Source organism: Cyprinus carpio, chromosome A5, assembly GCF_018340385.1.
Source record: "Cyprinus carpio isolate SPL01 chromosome A5, ASM1834038v1, whole genome shotgun sequence".
NCBI classification, from domain to species: Eukaryota; Metazoa; Chordata; class Actinopteri; order Cypriniformes; family Cyprinidae; genus Cyprinus; species Cyprinus carpio.
This window is the reverse complement of record NC_056576.1, coordinates 36,690,234-36,710,176: the sequence shown is the minus strand read 5'-3', so window position 1 is coordinate 36,710,176 and position 19,943 is coordinate 36,690,234. Positions and strand designations below refer to the sequence as shown.

At 37.1% G+C, this 19,943-nt stretch overlaps 2 protein-coding genes across 3 annotated transcripts in view; one reads left to right on the top strand and one right to left on the bottom strand.

Annotated features, from left to right (window-relative positions):
* Positions 1 to 8,145, top strand: part of LOC109049675 (ephrin type-B receptor 4a-like) — a 41,736-nt gene extending 33,591 nt beyond the window's left edge. The window contains exons 10-17 of one of the 2 annotated variants that reach the window (XM_042757114.1): positions 1,355 to 1,419; positions 1,522 to 1,635; positions 2,164 to 2,411; positions 2,486 to 2,701; positions 2,812 to 2,961; positions 3,862 to 4,055; positions 4,623 to 4,781; positions 6,947 to 8,145. In XM_042757114.1, the coding sequence (XP_042613048.1) occupies positions 1,355 to 1,419; positions 1,522 to 1,635; positions 2,164 to 2,411; positions 2,486 to 2,701; positions 2,812 to 2,961; positions 3,862 to 4,055; positions 4,623 to 4,781; positions 6,947 to 7,055 (1,255 nt within the window). In that variant the 3' untranslated portion in view covers positions 7,056 to 8,145. The remainder of the gene's footprint in view (positions 1 to 1,354; positions 1,420 to 1,521; positions 1,636 to 2,163; positions 2,412 to 2,485; positions 2,702 to 2,811; positions 2,962 to 3,861; positions 4,056 to 4,622; positions 4,782 to 6,946) is intronic. The other variant, XM_042757115.1, reaches the window with a different exon arrangement.
* A 9,072-nt stretch (positions 8,146 to 17,217) lies between these two features.
* On the bottom strand, positions 17,218 to 19,044 carry LOC109050417 (protein B4-like). The gene is made up of 5 exons (XM_019068041.2): positions 18,884 to 19,044; positions 18,493 to 18,773; positions 18,293 to 18,410; positions 17,658 to 17,701; positions 17,218 to 17,556 (listed from the first exon to the last, which is right to left on the bottom strand). Exons 1-5 carry the CDS (start codon positions 18,963 to 18,965, stop codon positions 17,302 to 17,304), a joined length of 780 nt encoding a protein of 259 aa, XP_018923586.1. The 5' UTR covers positions 18,966 to 19,044; the 3' UTR covers positions 17,218 to 17,301.
* Between the last annotated feature and the right edge of the window lie 899 nt (positions 19,045 to 19,943).

Below are 19,943 nucleotides of genomic sequence, written 5' to 3'. Positions count from 1 at the left end.
ATTGAATTGGATGAATAACCTGTGTTAGCGAATAATAGTGTAGGATAGAACTATTTTCCTGCTCATCTGAACACACGCAAATGATGCAAGACTGAACCAATCAATCACAGAGAGTGTTCACTCATTCAAACAGGGCTGCATTTTCCAAAAGTATAATAAGAAACCATTGATGCTTTTGGGAATGGCAGCCCAGACCAATGAGGACAGAAAAAAACAGACGTTTGAGTTATTTCACAATAAACAAATTTAAACTGTAGCAATATTTGTGATATTACATTTCAAAATAAAAAGGTTGCATTTTATGCGTGCAACAGTCGGTCACTGGCAGTCCCTTATGAAAATGAACCATGGTTTTACTAAAGTGACCGTATAGTATTTGTAAATTTCTACAGTAAACATATTTTAGCCACGTGTAAGCAAAAATATAACATAATAAGTTGCAATTAAGGCATATTGAATGTTAAAATGCATTTCAAATATAGTTATGTGGTTATCATTACCCATTTTACTCTTAGAAATTAAATAATTTAATAAATGTAATTATTTAAAAGTTTAGTTCAGAAGCATCGTATTGTATTATATCGGTCTCGATATCGCCGATACTGGCCTTTAAAAGTATTGGTATCGCATTGGTATCGGTATTGATATCACCAATACTGGTCTTTAAAAGTATCGGTATTGTATTGGTATCAGTATTGATATTGCCAATACTGCCCTTTAAAAGTATCGGTATCGTATCATTATCAGTATCAGTATCTGTATCAGTATCAGTATCGATATTGCCGATACTGGCTCGGTATCGTATCAAAAACAAAATAAGTGGTATCTCCCATCCTTAGCGAGACCCAAGAGCAGTACATTGGGTTTGGCATTTCTCCCATTAAACCTGGAGGTGTAAAGCCAAAAAAGAAATGGATGCTGGTGTGCTGGTTCTCCAATAATAACTAGCTTAACTAGCAAGACTTCCAATTGTCAGTCAGCCAAAAAGTCCTTGTCAAGTGGCCAACAACACGGTAAACCTGCTAGACTAGCATCAAACCAGCACTTTAGCAGCAATTGGTGATTTGGGATGTGGAGACAGACTAATTGAACAGAAGAGCGTGACACGTTAACTCAAACGAAAACTCACTCAGCTGTGAAATGACTAATAGCTTAAAGCCTCTGTCATGGGTTTTTCCCTAATCCTGAAAATTGCCATTGATATCTGGAAAGCTAAAATGTGTTTTATTTTTGTATGTGCATGTTACACTGTTCTTGCACACATTGTGTGATGTTCATCACCAGTGTTTGGCATTGAAAGAAGTTTAGATCGTGCAGCAGACATTGACATCAGCTATCCATTTTCTGTTAACAGGAAGCAAAGTCATTTCAAAGATGCAGAAATGAGTGACAAAAATGGCCAGTATCTCATGGGTCACGGTGAGCGCAGAAACGCACACACAACATCTTACTGTAATTATGCATTCTGGTTAAGCTGTGGGTTTTGTGATTAATGCAGTAACTGACATTTTTCCCTCTAAGGAATGAAAGTTTACATCGATCCATTCACTTACGAAGACCCTAATGAGGCCGTGAGAGAGTTTGCTAAGGAGATTGATGTCTCGTGTGTCAAAATCGAGGAGGTTATTGGAGCAGGTAAGACTTACAGAGTTGCTTCAGTGTTTTATAACACATTATAAGGATATTCTTAAGGCATTAAAATGAATGCATAATGCATTATAAAAATAAATGTATAATATGTTGTTTCATATCATAAATTATAATAACAGTCATAACAATAAATTATTTGTGGTTATATCTTTTATAAGTATGATTATTTATAACACGCAATAAACACCACGTAATTTACAGTGGATTATGAGTCTCATATCTTGACATTATTTAATTTAAGATCTGTACAGTGTCTTACTACCTTACTGATATTACAATAAATGTAGTTCAAATCAAATGTGCCATATTACACATTCATCTGATCAGGTATATGATCTTATGTTGCAAATTGCATCAATTATTAAACAAGTTTAAAATAGCTATGAGATTTCAGAAAAGCAACCCAAAAAAAAGTCTTGTCTTGTTACTCATGGCTTATTACAGTCACAACTTATTAGGACTAAAAAATTATTTGGTTAATTAAAGCTGAGTCCCTTGTTTTGCCATTCTCAGGCGAGTTTGGAGAAGTTTGTCGTGGACGGCTGAGGATCCCAGGGAAGAAGGAGAACTATGTTGCTATTAAGACCCTTAAGGGTGGATACACAGACAAGCAAAGGCGGGACTTTCTGTCCGAGGCCTCAATCATGGGCCAGTTCCAGCACCCCAACATCATCCACCTGGAAGGCATAATAACAGCCAGCACCCCGGTCATGATCCTCACCGAGTTCATGGAGAACGGAGCTCTGGACTCCTTCCTGAGAGTGAGTGTACACGTTTGATCTCACAGGCTCTCGTGCACGAGGACCTTCTGACACGGATCTTTCTTTCTCTCCAGCTCAACGACGGCCAGTTCACTCCGATACAGTTAGTCGGGATGCTGCGTGGCATCGCGTCGGGGATGAAATATCTCTCGGAAATGAGCTACGTGCATCGTGATCTTGCCGCACGGAACATTCTTGTGAACAGTAACCTGGTCTGCAAGGTGTCCGACTTCGGCCTGTCGAGATTCCTGCAGGAGAATTCGTCCGATCCCACGTACACCAGCTCACTGGTACGCAATGAGAAGTACTTCACATGAACTCAATATCATAGGGGGAAAAATTCAACCGAGCATGTCTAGCAATGCAAGCGTCATGATTTATCCTGAAATGCTTTTTTTAGGGTGGAAAGATTCCGATCCGTTGGACGGCACCCGAGGCGATTGCTTTCCGTAAATTCACCTCTGCATCAGATGTGTGGAGTTACGGCATCGTCATGTGGGAAGTGATGTCGTTCGGAGAGCGGCCGTACTGGGACATGAGCAACCAGGATGTAGGTGTTTGCATGTTTGACATTTTATTGTGATTGCACTTTGTTTTGCATTAATTTTAACTTTTAATTAAATCAGAGATACAGTAGAAATCTTGTCCAGTACAAGTGGTCCATTTTTGTTATGGACAGTTGCATACATTGCTTTGCGTTACACTATAGTTCAAAAGTGTGCTGTCAATAAAATTGTTTTGTTGTTGTTGTTGTTGAAGAAATTAATACTTTTGCTCCGCAAAGTTGCATTGATCAAAAGTGACAGTAAAGACTTTTTTAATTTTACAAAAGTTTCAAATGAATAGTATTATTTTCTATTCGTCAAACAGTCCTGGAAAAAATGCATCACGGTTTTCACAAAAATATTGTTTTCAACACTGATGATAATCAGAAATGTTTCTTGAGTGGCATATTAGAATGATTTCTGAAGATCATGTGACACTGAAGACTGGCGTAATGATGCTGAAAATACAGCTTTGATCACAGAAATAAATTACATTTGAACAGATATTCACATAGAAAACAGCTAATTTAAATTCTAATAATATTTCACAGTATTACTTTTTACTGAATTTTTGATCAAATAAATGCAGCTTTGGTAAGCAGAAGAGACATATTTTCAAAAAAATATTCTAAGCCTTCTCAGAATAAAGCTAATATGAAGCTATAAAGTGCTAATACTGACATTATACAGGCATTTTCAGGAAAATCTGTAAATACAGTTCTTTCAAATTCTAATAATATTTCACAATATTACTGTTTTTACTGTATTTTTGATCAAATAAATGCAGCTTTGGAATCTTACCAGCCGACTCAGAATGAAGCTAACATTTTTAAAGTGCTAATATTGACATTATACATGCATTTTTAGGAGAATTAGTAAAACATGATCTCTTGTTACCCAATCAGGTGATTAATGCCATTGAGCAGGATTACCGGTTGCCGCCGCCTCCCGACTGTCCCACTCACCTGCACCAGCTGATGTTGGACTGCTGGCAGAAGGAGCGGACAGCGCGGCCACGCTTTTCCAACATCGTCTCAGCACTCGACAAGCTCATTCGCAACCCTGCCTCGCTTAAAATCACCGCGCAGGAGGGGGCAGGGTACGTTTAATATCCATCACAGCACTATATCACTTATTATTCCAGTTATGACAAAGAAAACCCACAAAGACCAAGCAAATAAATCTAAATTTTTTTTAAAAAAAAATTCTATGCAAAGCATGCATCAAATTGCCCATTGAGGTCTTGATTTACAATCGATGTTGGTTTAATGTAACTGTGTCAACCCCAAAAAATCAATGTTAGACAGTAACGAAATTACTGTAGAATAGTAGAATAGTCCAAACCTTGTCACATGTGATTCCAGCAATGCATTCACCCAACAATGCTTGTCAATCAAGGGCATAGCAGATCCTGTTTAAGGTTTAGTTGCATTTCACTGTGTCCATCACTTCGTTAGCTTGGCTCTCGTACACTCAGTATGGCCTCTTGTATGCTAGTCTTGCCCCGCCCCTCTCAGCATGTTGGCCTGTCAGCCTGTCAATCAAAACTCAGTATGACTCAGTATCTTCTCGAGGGAAAGCTGTCAGTGTCTTCTTCTCTCCGGCAGTCTTTCTACAGGCAGACAGTTACATGGGCTTTAACACTCGTCTCTCTGTTGCTCCTCAGACCCTCTCACCCTCTGTTAGACCAGCGCTCCCCTCTGACGCCCGCGTCCTGTGGGACAGTGGCTGATTGGCTCAGGGCCATTAAGATGGAGCGTTACGAGGAGAGCTTTCTGCAGGACGGTTACACCTCCATGCAGCTGCTCGCCCACATCACCACAGAGTGAGTGAAGATAACAGCACCTTCATTCAACAACATCACTCAGTTGTAAAGTTAATGGAAATAAACCAGGTATAATAGACAGCAAAATAGAAAAATTGTACTAGGTGAAGAATAAATACGTGAATTTGCAATCAAATTCATGAAAATAAAAAAAACAGAAACAAAGAATTATGATATTATATTATATTATATTATATTATATTATATTATATTATATTATATTATATTATATTATTAAAAAGTTTGGAGTTGGTAATTTTATATATATATATATATTAGATTTAGATTGAAAGCTGAATAAATAATCTCTCCATTGATGTGTGGTTTGTTAGGAGGACAATATTTGGCTGAGATACAACTATTTGAAAATCAGGAATCTGAGGGAGCAAAAAAATCGAAATATTGAGAAAATCATTTTTATAGTTGTCCAAATGAAGTTCTTAACAATGCATATTACTAATTAAAAGTTAAGTTTTTGTTATATTGATATATCAATTAAAAGCTTCGTTCTCCTTCGGAACACAATTTAAGATATTTAGGATGAAAACAGGGAGACCTGTGACTGTCCCATAGACTGTCAAATAAATAACAGTGTCAAAGTCCATAAAAGGTATGAAAGTCATCATCAGAATACTCCATCTGTCATCAGACGTGCAATCTGGGTTATATGAATCGACAAGAACACTTTTTGTAAGAGAAGAAAACAAAAATAACGACTTTATTCAATAATTTCTTTGTCAACGGTCTCCTCTGTGTCTCGCCATATCACTGTATGCTAGGGCTGCACGATGTGTCATTTAAGCATCGATATCGCGATGTACGAATCCACGACAGTCACATCGCAGGATGTGCGATGTAGGCTGTCGTAGTTGATCCGTTATTCATTAACCGTACGGGCCAGCTGCCCCCCGGCCTATGACGAATGTGATTCGCGGATTAATTGCACAGCTTAACCATCATAGAGTGAAAGTTTATCATTTGCATGTGTTTTTAAGTCCTGTCAGTTTAACAGGGCGCATATATGAGAGAGAGAGAGAGAGAGAGAGAGAGAGAGAGAGAGCGAGCGAGCTAGCGAGAGAGGGCCCCGGCGCGCGCGCTCGCTCACCTTCACCGTCTTCAAACAACACGAGCGCTGTCTTGCTCTCTCCCTCGGGCATATTAATCAAAATCAATTGACACGATGGTGTCGAAAAAAAAAAAAAAAAAATATCCAGTGATGAAATGTTTTCTGTGTTGTCAAATCTTGTGCGATATCCTAAACTGCCGAGATAATTACACAACGTGTGCCGTACACGTCTGATTCGCGAACTAATGATTCCTTTGAACCGATTCAATTTAATGAATGGTTTAAACACCTGACCTTTCCAACACTGAACTCGCGAGACGTCTGAATTGGTGTATAAAAAAATCTGTAACACTTTACAATAATATTCTATTTATTAAACTATTTAACTACATTATTTAACATTTACTATTACTAAACTGCACTTCTACAACATTGTTAATTTCAACATTTAGGCTATAGCCTTCATTGTTGAAATCAAAAGTTGTGCAGTATTTGTTAACATAGTTAATGCACTGTGAAGTAACATTAGCAAACAATGAACAGCTGTGTTTTTATAAACTAACATAAACTAAGATTAATAAATATAGTAACAAAAGTATTGCTCGTGGTAAATTCATGTTAGTTAATATGTTAACAATTCAAACCATATCCTAAAGTTACAAACAAATAATTTACTCTAATTTAAATAATACTCTGATGTTTAAATCATTTAAAATGAGAATGTAATGTGTCATCCCCTCCACAACAACCCCTTCATATCGCAATATATATCGCAGAAAAATAAAATATCGCAATGTCATTTTTTCCCAATATCGTGCAGCCCTACTGTATGCTGTGTGTGCTCTTCTGTGTCATCCGCGCCACAAGGATGCGCTGTTTCTACGTGTATTTAGCTTTGATTTGAAAGACAACAGTGCATCCTTGTGGTGTGGATGACACATTTTTATGTTATTTTTAAAGATGTAAACAGCATAATATAATCTTTTCTATGCTCATGTCTGCTGTATTCTCTCTCTCTTTCTCTCTCTCTCTCTCTCTCTCTCTCTCTCTCTCTCTCTCTCTCTCTCTCTCTCTCTCTCTCTCTCGTTCCATCTGTCAGGGATCTGCTGCGTTTGGGAATAACTCTGGCTGGTCATCAGAAGAAGATTCTGTCCAGCATCGAGGCTCTTGGGATTCAAAACCAAACTCCAGGGAATGTGCTCTACTGAGTGAAGCGTCCACACACACACACACACACACACACACACACACACACACACACACACACACACACACACACACACACACACACACACACACACACACACGCACGCACGCACGCTTGCTGAGTTTGCCTGAGAACCCTCGTGTAACCTACACACTCACAATCAGGAACATTTGTACTTCCTTTTTTACCAGATCAGGATGGCTTACTTGCTTCCAAGACTACCTAAAGGGAACCAGTCCAGGAGCCTGCATCCCACTAATATTACAGAGCGTCATTTGTGATATCAAGCGGGTCTCGTAGGGATGTTATCTCCACCATTTCAAGGAAAGACTTGCTCTGACATCTCAGTGCAAAGACAGTGATGAAGTATTTCCATTGTTGTAGAGTATTTTTCTAAAGGAGACTTTCATACTGAAGAGACTGGCGGAGGATGTACAGCAGAAGATGAGAACTATATCAGGAGAATTTGGATACAAGTATCAGATTACAGACTGTGCGCGAGCGGTCACATGCTCACACACACTAAGTGCCAAGTAATTGGTATCTTGTTTTTAAATGATGCACTCAGTGTGTGAGTGTGTGAGTGAGCAGCAATAAGAAAAACGAGCACAAAAGTCTTAGCACTTTTTTTTGAAGAGAATGAGGCAGAGGTTCCATTGGTGGACAAAATATGCTAAATATATGTGCTTACACACACACACACATTTAGATCTGCAACACTTGACTGGCACTAAAAAGAGACCAAATAAAAGACTGTCTATTGTTTTATGAGTAGCCAAAAGACTCAGAACAACCTTTGAACGTGTGCCATACTGTTTTGTTTATTACGGGAATGTTGTGCTGGTTTGAAGCTGGTGACCATCATCAACTCACCACAAGATCCAGAAGCCACCCTCTCATACCACGCAAGGGTTTGTGGGTAGGAGGATTTGGTCTTCACGTTGGAGACCCACAAGAACAAACCAGGGACTTTAATTCTGTTGCCTCTTTTTTTTTTTTTTTTTGTATAAATTTATCTTGATTTATGTAAAAAGATTAATTTCTTTGTCAGTGTAATCTGTGTTTCTGTTACAATAAAAAGTATACATTCAGTCTGGTTTTGAATAGTTTTCTATGCTTCTTCTGCTCATCAAGGCTGCATTTATTTGATCAAAAATACAGAAAAAACAACAATATTGTGAAATATTATTGCAATTTAATATGTATATATATGTATATAATTATATATATATATATATATATATATATATATATATATATATATATATATATATATATATATATATATATATATATATATATATATTATATTATATTATTTATATATACTTCATGTAGTTTATTTCTGTGATGTGCAGCTGTATTTTCAGCATCATTACTCCAGTCTTCAGTGTCACGTGATCTTTCAGAAATAATCCTAATATGCTGATTTATTATCAATGTTGGAAACAGTTTTACTGCTTAATATTTTATTTTTTTATTTTTTTGGAATGTGTAATACTTTTTTCAGGATTCTTTGATGAATAAAAAGTTAAAAAAAAGAACAGCATTTCTTCAAAATAGAAAACTTTAGTAACAGTAAACTGAACACTACCATTTAAACTGAAACTTTTATTTAGCAAGAATGTGTTTTGATTGATAAAAGTTGATAGTAAAGACTTATATTGTTAGAAAAGATTTCTATTTTGAAGAAATGCTGTTTTTTTTCTTCTTCCTCCTCTTCTTTTTTTTTTTTTTTTTTTTAACTTTACTTTATTTGTCAAAGAATTTAAAAAAAAAAAAAAAACACACACATGCCGGTTCCAAACAAATATTAAGCAGCACAACTGTTTCCAAGATTACCCATAAATCATTTCTGAAGGATCATGTGACACTGAAGACTGGAGTAATGATGCTGAAAATTCAGCCTTCATCACTAAATTACATTTTAAAGTATATTAAACTATAAAATCATTATTTATATTTATATAAATTACAATAATATTTCCATTGCTTTATTTGTGGTGGCCCGCCACAAGTTCCTCATTTTACTGTTGAATTTTTATTTTACTATTTATAAAAAAAAAAATCCTACTTCAGTGAAGAACTGAAGTTGACAGTTTGATGTCTCAGCACGTCTCTCTCTCTCATGACAGTGAAACGGGGGCGGTTTCTCAATATGCGTTCCTCCGTGTATTTTTTTGCAGTATCTCTAGCAGCTGTGCTTTCTCTCTCTCTCTTCTCTCTGACAGTGAGCTCACATACCGCAGTGAAATGAGAACATTTATAACAAAACAACATATACCTCATTGTCATGTTCTAGCCTTGTTATATTTATCTTTTAATGAAAATCTTTCATTTTATGCCCTTAAATTTGTGGCAGTTTTTCCCTGTGGTATCAAAAATGGTATCGAATATCAGTATTTTTATTGTATCGAAGTTATAAATTCTAGCACAAATAGAGTACAATACTTTTGCAAAAACTTTAATCAAAAAAATTCATTCTGTATTTTTGATCAAATAAATGCAGCATTGATGAGCATATGAGTTAAAGACACTTAATATAAAGTGGGTCCTTCTCTTGATTGTAAAGAGTTTAATAAGATGTCATCCCTAGTTCAAAAAGAGCATTTATTGAAACTGAAGGTGTGGTCACATTAGCAAGATTTTGTACGCAAAAAAGTCCTTTGTCAATTATTAGTATGAAGCAACACTCAAACAAACATCACTTTTAAACCAAGCAGCTTTCTGTCGGTAAATGCGGTGGATCAATGTGGCCAATTTGAAAATATGCATTGGGAAATCTTATTGAAATGACTGGATTTGCCAGTAAAAAAATTGCTGAACAATGGTAAATGTGACCCTGGACCACAAATCCAGTCATAAGGGTCAATTTTGTGAAACTGAGATTTATACATCATCTGAAAGTTGAATAAATAATCTTTCCATTGATGTGTGGTTTGTTAGGAGGACAATATTTGTCTGAGATACAACTATTTGAAAATCTGGAATCTGAGGGTGGAAAAAAATCTAAATATTGAGAAAATCATCTTTAAAGTTGTCCATATGAAGTTCTTAGCAATGCATATTACTAATCAAAAATCAAGTTTTGATATAATTATGGTAGGAAATGTACCAAATATCTTCATGGAACATGATCTTTACTTAATATCCTAATGATTTTTGGCATAAAAGAAAAATCTATAATTTTGACCCATACAATGTATTTTTTAGATATTGCTACAAATATACCCCAGAGACTTAAGACTGCTTTTGTGCTCCAGGGTCACATTAATGTGATGCACCTGTGAGGTAAGGAAGAAGTAGATGCTAATATTCCTAAATATCAGAAGAAGTATAGATAAAAACACAATGTGGTAAAGTCTTCCGCTCTGCAGAACCTTTTGAAGGATCCAAACGGGAAATTTGGCTAAAGTTTACTTTTAAAATTTCAGTCTGATCTTCACCATTTGAATGGTACAATTCAGACTGCAGGTTGTTTTTTTTTTTCATTTTTTTTTTTCATTTTGCAGCTATGCAGATTCACAAAGAGGATTTTACTAAAAGACGGCAGCAAAACTGTACTCTAAAGCAAACTTAGAGCAACCTGTACAGCAAAGGAGAAGCTGAAGAGCACATTTACATAAACTATCAAAGGCACAGCAGAAAAGACAAACTATTGAATTAAGATGTCTTTTTAATTCTAAGGGTCAGAGAGAGTGTAAAAATGGTCATGAAAACTAAATTATGCCTGTTTTTGGCACATAAATTGCTTATAAGTTGATTCTTTCTCTCTTCCCATTTCACAAACTCTCTCCCGAGTTCCTCCCTGATCCTTTTATCTGTGACTGAATATGCCGCTGTCTACACACACACACACACACACCTGACGGATGCATATTTCCATAATTGTTTTGGGGTGATCCAATTTCTTGGACATTCTTGTTTTAAGCATTCCTCCCTGAAGATACAATGACCTTCTCTGCTCTGCAGAGGTGCGAGTGAGATTTGGGAGTGGGGCTTAGAGTTCCCCTCCCCTGTTTGTGTCTCTACACCAGTGGATCTCATCCACAATCCCTTCACTAGAAAGAACCAGTTCTTTCCCAAGACTCCTTGGAAATGTCCTTGACTTAAACCTTCCATCTTCTTATGATTTCTTCTCTCTTTTTTTCCTTCCATGTTACAGCTTCCTTGCTTGTCTTTTTGTAAGTTTATTTATCCCATTTTAGCAAACACATCTGGCACTCAGTGGTATTTGGTGAATCTCATGAAAATGCATCCAGGTAAATTTTCATCCCAAAATCAAAAGATAAAAATAAATTATATTTTGCATAATGAAGCAAAGTAATTTAGACCAATTAAGACAATTACCAGCATTTCCCCCTGAAATGCATTAATGTAATGCGCCTTGATGGTTTACTTGTAAGTTTGTTTCTAATTCTCATAGCTAATTATCTATAATATGTTCTCAGAGATAATTATCCTTAGACTCTCATTACTGAAATGGAGTAAACGGATCACTGTCCCGACTAGAGATTCACAAATAATTAGTTTAACCTCTTTTTCTCAAAAGATATTCACACTTTTCTGATCAATCAGTTGTTAGTTTTTTCTAAACTGACAAACAAGTAGCATTTCAAGATATATCCTACAATAAATCTACAATAAATATAAACAACAACAAAAAATAATAATATAATTATTTGATGGATGTGTTGTATTGATCAAATATTTCTGTGGTTATGTAATTAATATTTATCAAAATTAAATCTTATAGCATTTAAAAGATACATTCTGAATAACAGTTATCATAAACTTGTATATAATAAGCAAACAAATGCAAATTATAATAATAATAATAATAATATTGGTTGATCTCTGGTCTGGACACAATAATTGAACTAAAATTAAAAGTAGTACAATGAATACTATCGGTACATATGTATGTATATTTATCTCTCTATCACAGTAATAAGATTTTGGGGTAGGGTGCTGTCGCAAAAATAAATAAATAAATAAATAATACTAATAATAAAAAATAAAAAAAAAATATTTTCTTATTTTGATTCTGAAGTCAGAATCAAATGCAGCCTCAAAAATGCTTTTTAAATGTCAAAAAAGCTGTCTATTTCAGAATATAACTAACTAAATAAATAAATACTTTTTTTTTTTTTTATTCTGAAATACTGACAGTCTTTTTGACATTAAAAAACATTTTTGAGACTGCATTTGAAACCTTTAGGATCCAAGCTGTTCATCTGTAAGAAACTGAAACAGGAAGCTTACGTTAGAAACTACTGTCAAATAGTTTGTTTGGTGGGTCTATATTATTAGGGCGGGAGAGTGGATAAGAGATTATGATTGTACTTAGTGTGGTAAGCTCTTCTGAATGCTTCAGTAAATTATATGTTGCTGCATGAAGTTTTTGTGGTTGATGATTGTCTGTCTTAGTTGCGTGTCTGTTTGCTCCAGGAGCCTTTATCTTTTGAGGAAGAACACAAAGCGCATTCCTCAAGTGTCCCACCCCACCCCCTACTCCAAACAATGCCTGCCAGCCTCTCCTCTTACCATGCAGCCCTTTACAGGACAAAAGACAGCAGTCAACACACTCCAATCTTCCTTCACATATGGATTTATCATTTTCCTCAGTCATTACTCGAGCTAAAAATCTGAACATCCCATCTTTAACAGATGAAGTGTCTGCTCAAGGTTGTGTTCTCAACTCAGCAGTAAGCCACGAGAGGCCATGCGTTTCAGTGATTTTAACACAGTTAAGGGCTGTTGTTTTTGTTAGGCTTGTCATAAAGCGAAATCTAGAATACGGATGTGAAAAGGAATAGCAATAAGTATGTTTTAAAAGTATGTACATTTTTAAAAGGGAACATATTTCACTGACAGTTACAGTTCAGATATTGTCTCATTAAATTGCCACATTTCTAAAAGCCAGCATGTCCTTCAGTATTAAAAAGTGAATTTTGTGGCTTTTAGTCCATATCTGTTAGCTGGCTAGTATTCTGTGAGAACAGTCACATAAAATTATAACACATCACATTTTATATATATAAAAAATTAGAATAAAAATTACACACAAAAAAAAAAAAAAAAAAAAATAATATAAAAGTAAAAAAAAAAATAAAAAATTTTTACAGTCCATTTACACAGTTTACTGTGACGATGCAAGCGGTGCTTATAGAGGTATGCTTTGAGGTCTCTCTGGTGATTGGCAGTGTTTTGTTATGACTGGGGAATAGTAAATTACAGCCATAATTCTCTGAAATATTCAATACAGGAACCAAAGAATGTAACAACACCAATAAAACTTTTTATAGATGATATTTTCAAAAAACTTATATGCATTGTGGTGTAAAATTGTGTATCTTTGGAACGCTAAATGATGCTGCCTTCCAACTTCTCATATACCTTCAGGTTATGCTGTCAACGATCCCTACCAAATTTTGTGCCAATATGTCAAAGTGTTTAAAATATATCAATATTTTCCACAAAGTCTCAAAATGGTGAATGGGTGGTTTGTCCACATCTGGCAATATTGCTATAAATGCATCCAGCAGGACTCAAGACTAACATTTCATGAGTTATAAGCACAAATTTAAGGATTTCATGATGTGTAGGTGGCACTGTCAGTAAATTTAGCAGATACCCTCAAATCATAGTGCTAGTGAAGCATAACTGAAATTAAAAAATACATTTTCATTTCCAGGACAAAGCGATCAAAATATTTTACCAAAAGAAAAGTGAATATTTGAGCTGATGGTGGCACTGTACAGTTGGTTCTAGAAAGTTGGCCAGTGGTCTATTCATGTCCACCCTTATAAGTGTGCCAAAATGCATCATTTTCCTAAGCACTGCAGTAGACTCACATGGCAAGGGAAGACGAATAACTAGTGCTTGGCCCCCAAATACATCCACATAGGAATGAAACTTATATTCCTCAAACCATTTCAGGTTCAGGTCTTTCATATGAGTATTCTGTCTCCAGCTAGAAAGCTAAGAGAACAGAAATAAATCCTAAAAATTCCTTTCTCAAACAAAGTTGTGATCAGGAACTAACAACATACAGTCTCTGTCAAGCAGTTGAGCAGGTTACTTTTCATATAAAAACCCAAAATTCTGGGTTTTCTAAAACTATAAACTTGTTTCACACAATTAAGCAAACACCATGTGCTTTACGCAATGACAGATAGCTCTGTCTTCCAGTTTTAAGCCTTTTATATTGTTACTCCAAACTTAGACAGTCCATTTTATTTTCCAATCAAAATGTGGGTAATGACATGTAATTGTGCGACTGAAAAAGTGCTCTCGCTGACAAACAATCTGAAGCACCGTAATTTTGCTTTTGAAGTCTCTTTGTTTTATTGGTCTGTTTTATAGGAGGTCACCCTCTTGTGTTTTAGTGTATACTTCTGTGCGTGACACACTTGTCAGAGGGACGTCTCTGGTGCCTGAGTGTTGACAGAGTGTGTATGTGACCTTTGTGTGAATGGCCATCCATTATAGAACGACGGGGAAGATAAGGACAGAGGTCTGTCCTATTAGAGAGCAGTGTGTGTGTGTGTGTGTGTGAACACTCAGCTCTTTATGTCTAGTCTTCATTCTTGGGTGCACTGAAGCATATGGGTAGACCTGACTAGAGAAGAGACATAGATAAGAGCGATATAAAGCCAGACTCTCCATAAGGTGTGTGTGAGTGTGTGTTTGAATGTTTTGTGCACTAGTAACATTCCATGCTTTAGGGGCATTCATTGGTCATTTATAAGGGTTAAAAGAATGTTCTGGGTTAAATGCAAGTTTTGTGGACAGCATCTGTGACACTGGTGACAGACACAGAAAACTTTTGTGACATGATTTGTGTAAAACGAGGAGGAAAATCCACCATGTTGCTACTGCATAGTCACAAATTAATCCACCTAGAAAAGTAGGCCTACTTCACCTTTAGCTTCTGTGAACAGTAAAGTAAAACCTTTGATTTGATTGGCTATCTCAGTCAGTTTGGGACTGCAAGCACTTTTATATCATTAGACCTGCTTAATTTTTTTTTTTTTTCGTCATCCTAACAACAGATTATTGCTTAATTTAGTGCAGCAGAGCAGCATCAGGAACAACAAATATTGCGGGACAATTTGGCCACATCTGACTGTTGTTGAGGACTCGTCTGTGGTGGTTAGGGTCCTGTCACAGCTCACAGTAGCCCATCACAACCAGGCCACGCTCAGCTGTTTCTCTTCACTCTCAGCTTCAGGTTATCTTTCCTTCTCTCCATTCATCTGTCCATGCCTCCCTCAGTCTGTGTACGGTTTCGTGTTTGCCGACCTTTATCATTCTTTCAATCAGTCTGTCTTTGCTTTAAAGCCCAGTCTATTAATCCTCTTTCATATCACTCCATTTGTTTTCACTTCCTCAATCCGTCTTCCTTGTCCACACATCCACCTCGTCAATCTGTCTTCCTGTCCTCCCTCTGTCCACCTGTGGAAATTCGGTCTGTTTTTCCTCTACTTCTCCACCATCCCACTCTTCAGTAATTTCACCTGGCTGGGAGCCGTATGCTAATGAGAGGGTAATCAGAGGGATTTCGGGCCCCAGGCTTCTGCAGGCCCTCGGGGACCAAAGCTCGGTGGAAACTGCACAGTTAAGATTGTCTTATTAAACTTCCCTAAAGGGGCCAAAGCTTCACACACGGTCTCAGTCCCAGAGTGAAGAATGCCATTGTCAGCTGACCTCTGATCCGGCCGTCTTTCCTGCAGATCAGCAAGTCTTAATGGGATTGTGTTGACTGCTCAGGTCCTGCTCTGCTTAAACTGGGTGGGGTGAGGGGTTGGTTTTAAACTCTGATACGGGATCAGCTGAAGCCAGTCAGAATACTTTTTATCCTTGTAAAGCATATAGATATCCACATACTGTTGAGTAAAACCCACAGTAGTCCTGCAGAGAGGCCTGTTTTATGAAGAACGTGACAAAACCAGATGAATCAAACCCGGGTTCAGTGGCCTCAGAATGTTTGCTATAAACTACCTCAGGGTTTGAATATTAAGTTTAGATTAATGTGCATCTAAAGGAGAGACGTTTATAGTGAACATCCCATTCGCTCTAGACAAGACCGGTTCTACAGGGACATTAAGCACCCTCAAGAACATCTTCAGATAAAACTGCAGAGATGATGTGTTTTTGTAGGCCAGCCTGGTTCCCTCGACAGAATCCCAATTGGATTTTTCCACTGGCTTTTAGATTGCAGAAAATAAGATATGTGACCAACACAACTTTATGACTCTTACACATTCTGCTCGTAATGTTCACCTTCATAAATGAACAACTTTTGGGAACTTTGAAGCCTACTGTAAGTGCAATTGGCAGAAGTAAAAAAAACTAAAAACTATACCACATTCACATGACTTCATCACCCATAAGCTTCAACTCTTTCATTCATTAAAAGCATTTTCCCTGAAAGTTTAAGTTAAAATAGTTAACAATAAGGCAGTTAATGTAGTGAGTAGATGGGTTTACCTGTTAACATCCCCGACATCCTCTGAAGTCCCATTCAATCACTTGCAAAATGCAAGTTGGCATTACCGATGTATTTTGTCACAGAAAATTAAAACACTGAAATGTCTTGAGCTTGTCCACACCACAGACCTTGGCATTCTTTTAACCAAAAGCCCATTGATAGCAATGGAACCAGAAGTGCTAAAATACTAATTAGTTTGCAGGTTCCAGTCTAATTCCTGCAGCACTTAATATAAACATTGGAGAATTCATTACCCATTTATAGAGTGTGTATTTGTGTGCGTTCCGAAGAGTCAAAGATCATACATTTTTAGCTTTGTGTATATAACACCACACCAATGCAGCTTGTGAAGGAGCTACATGAATCAGAAGTTCAATCACAACCAGTTTTTAAATGTGGTTGTCAATTTCACAAGTGGTTAAGTTTAGGTATATTAACTTGTTAATTTTCACTGTCACTTAAGTTAACCTTAATGCTGCTACTTTTTACAGTAAAGTACTGTTAAACACATTGTTTTACTGCAAGTTTAACAGCTAGTCTAACACTGATGACATGACTTCAACAACCTATGAGCTGACCGTTAACCATTAACCTGATCCCCAACCACCTCAAGAGCATTAAACCACTGCCCCCTCCCACCAAACTTGGAGGAAATTCAATTGCGCTGTTGAAAATAGGTAAAAACCTTTATTTGGTATACAAGTGCATGAATAAAACACTGCAGTGAATAAAAAGAATTGAAGTGCCTGCATCACTTTTTCCCTCGTTTCCCCAGGCCTTTGGCAGCAGCTGCAGCACCTTTTTCCACCTTTGTTGCAGTCTTCTTTACGGCTTTCTTAGCTGCTGGTTCCTCACCTCCTCCTTTTGATGCTTTAGAGGCTTTTTTAGCTTTGCTCGGTTTGGGCTCCGTTCCACCCTCCCCTGCAGCATTCTTCACCTTTGGCTTCTTAGCAGGGGCCACTTTTGAGGCAGTGCCATCTTTCTCAGGCGTCTTAGGCTTAGCCTCCTAAGAGAACGGGAAGAGAGAGCGCTAAAAGGGATGCGTGTGTTCAGACTTCACAGCTGAGTGTCTGCTCATGTAAGAAGCAAAAATAAGACCGAACTCACGTCTGCAGCCTCCTCTTTCTTCACTGACTTTTCCTTGCTTGCTCCTGAATGGAGAAATGGGAAAGAAAAACCCAACGGGGTAAGGTTCATGCTAATAATGCATGGTCACACATTTAAAACTCATCTCCTATTAAAAAGATTCAGCAGCATTCACGAATAACTGCCACAACTACTATAATTTCAGCCAGGATAGGCTTACAATGGTGAACGCCAAGGGCTTTGAGTTCTAAGGCCCATTTACACCAATGAGTTTTGTGAAGCATAACGATAGGTTTATTCTCAGCACTGACTTTTGATCAACAGAACTGCAATGCTTTTCAAATTCAGTAAAACCTCATTAACTAGAGAAGAAGCCTTGAGTACAATATAAAGTTGCAAGAAATAAGTTTTCCACTGTGCCACAATCTCTTTAAATTCTTAGTGTGAACTTTCCTTGAAAGACAAGTTATAAAGGTAAAGAGACTAAAGTCTTACAAGAAAACAGAAACAGTCTTTCTACTTGGCTTCATATTTAGTCCAATGCATTACTTGTCAATTCCTTCGTAGTTGGTAAAGTGTACTAGCAATTTCCAAATGATTTGTTGGAGAAATAAATCCCAAAGAAACTTTCTTCAGTGCAAAACTATAAACTGTACCTTGACCCTTTGCTTTAGTTGCCTTAGGTTTCTTAGCTTTGGGTGCTTTCTGTACATTGGGATCAGCATTTTCCTTTGACTGCGTCTTGGCCTCCTTTGCTTTAGTCTTGGCAGCAATCTGAAATTGGACACAGGGACCATTATGCTGTATTGAATCCCTAACAATGATTCATAAAATGGTATAAGAAACTGGAAGTTACCCGGAAGCGCCCTTGGGCACCTGTCGTTGTCGACCCAGAATTCGCAGGTCTCACAAACACTCCAGTCTCAATGCCTTTGTTCAGGGTTCGTCGCACCAGAAACTTCAGCCGTGTCTCATCCACGGTTGTGTATTTCTCTTTGATGTAGCCCCGGATGGCCTGAGCTGAGACACCCTTTCTAGAGTCCAGCTCTTTTACAGCTTCTTTAACCATCTCCATCGTGGACGGGTGTGGAGAAACTTTCCGTGCAGCAGCCTTACCGCTTGAGCCTTCAGAAGCATCTGAGACCAGATTTAGAAAGGGGAACAGAAGTTATTCGAAAACAAATCCTAATAGGAACATACAAGCGTTCATTTAAAACTTGGCAAACTCCACAAAACTGCTTACAAACCTGGTTTTGTTTCAGTGACTTCATTCTTAGAATCATTTGGGATTACAGTAGTTGGCTCTGCAGAGGCTTTTTTAGGAGGCATATCAAAAATAAATGTTAGGACAATAAACTTAAAACACGCTTAAGTCACTGCAGCATGAGCTCAGCTGACTTGCGTGTTTTAATAACGGAAAGCACACTTTGTTGTTGTCCACCACCTGCTCATCATTAAGTCATTTGTCCCCAATTAATTAGCCACAGTGATTGGTCAAGTTGTCAGAGAAATAATCAGCTCAAAGCTTAAGTGAATGTGTCTGTGGTATCGTGTTCTGTTTGTGTACCTTGTCAAACAAGATTATAAAAGAGCTTTTACAGGACAGAGTCTATAATTCTGATGGGTATTTCCTCTGGCATATGAACACTTTAGGTCCTAAGAAAAGTTTTTAAGCTAACAAAGAACAATACAGCTAGCACTTTTATTAATCATAGATAAAGGTAACTTTAATATTTACTAGTGTTTTAATCATACGTTGTACCTGTAAATGCTGTAAAATTAAATTTATGTAGCTCATTGTTAGTTCAAATTAACTAATGAATTATGTCCCTCTAGCGGTCCAAATGCGTGCGTCTTGTGGAAGAATATTGTCTTGGTTGTGCTTCGGTTCTGCTCGTCTGAGCGGAATGTGGTTCGAGGACATCTTATTAGAGCGTAGGGGCAATAAAGAACGGTTTCTTTGTCTTCTTTTTTTCTTCTTCTTCTTCTTACTTAATTAATTTGCCGTTTTGAATGACCCATGGCCAATTTTCCTCGTTCGTTGTGACAAAAAACTTTCATCTTCACGATACTCACAACCGGAGCTACTTTTCTCTGTGTACGGATATGACGTGACACGTGCGGGCGAGTGATGTATGTAAGAAATTTCCCGCGAAATCCGTCCTCGAAAGCTCTAAAATATAAATCATTATACGTTTATCAAAGTGTGTTTGGGTAAAAACATGATTTAGAAGATGGATTTTTGCACTCTCTCATTAATAACATTTTGTTTTTATTATTATTATTTTCAATAATAACAAGTTACAT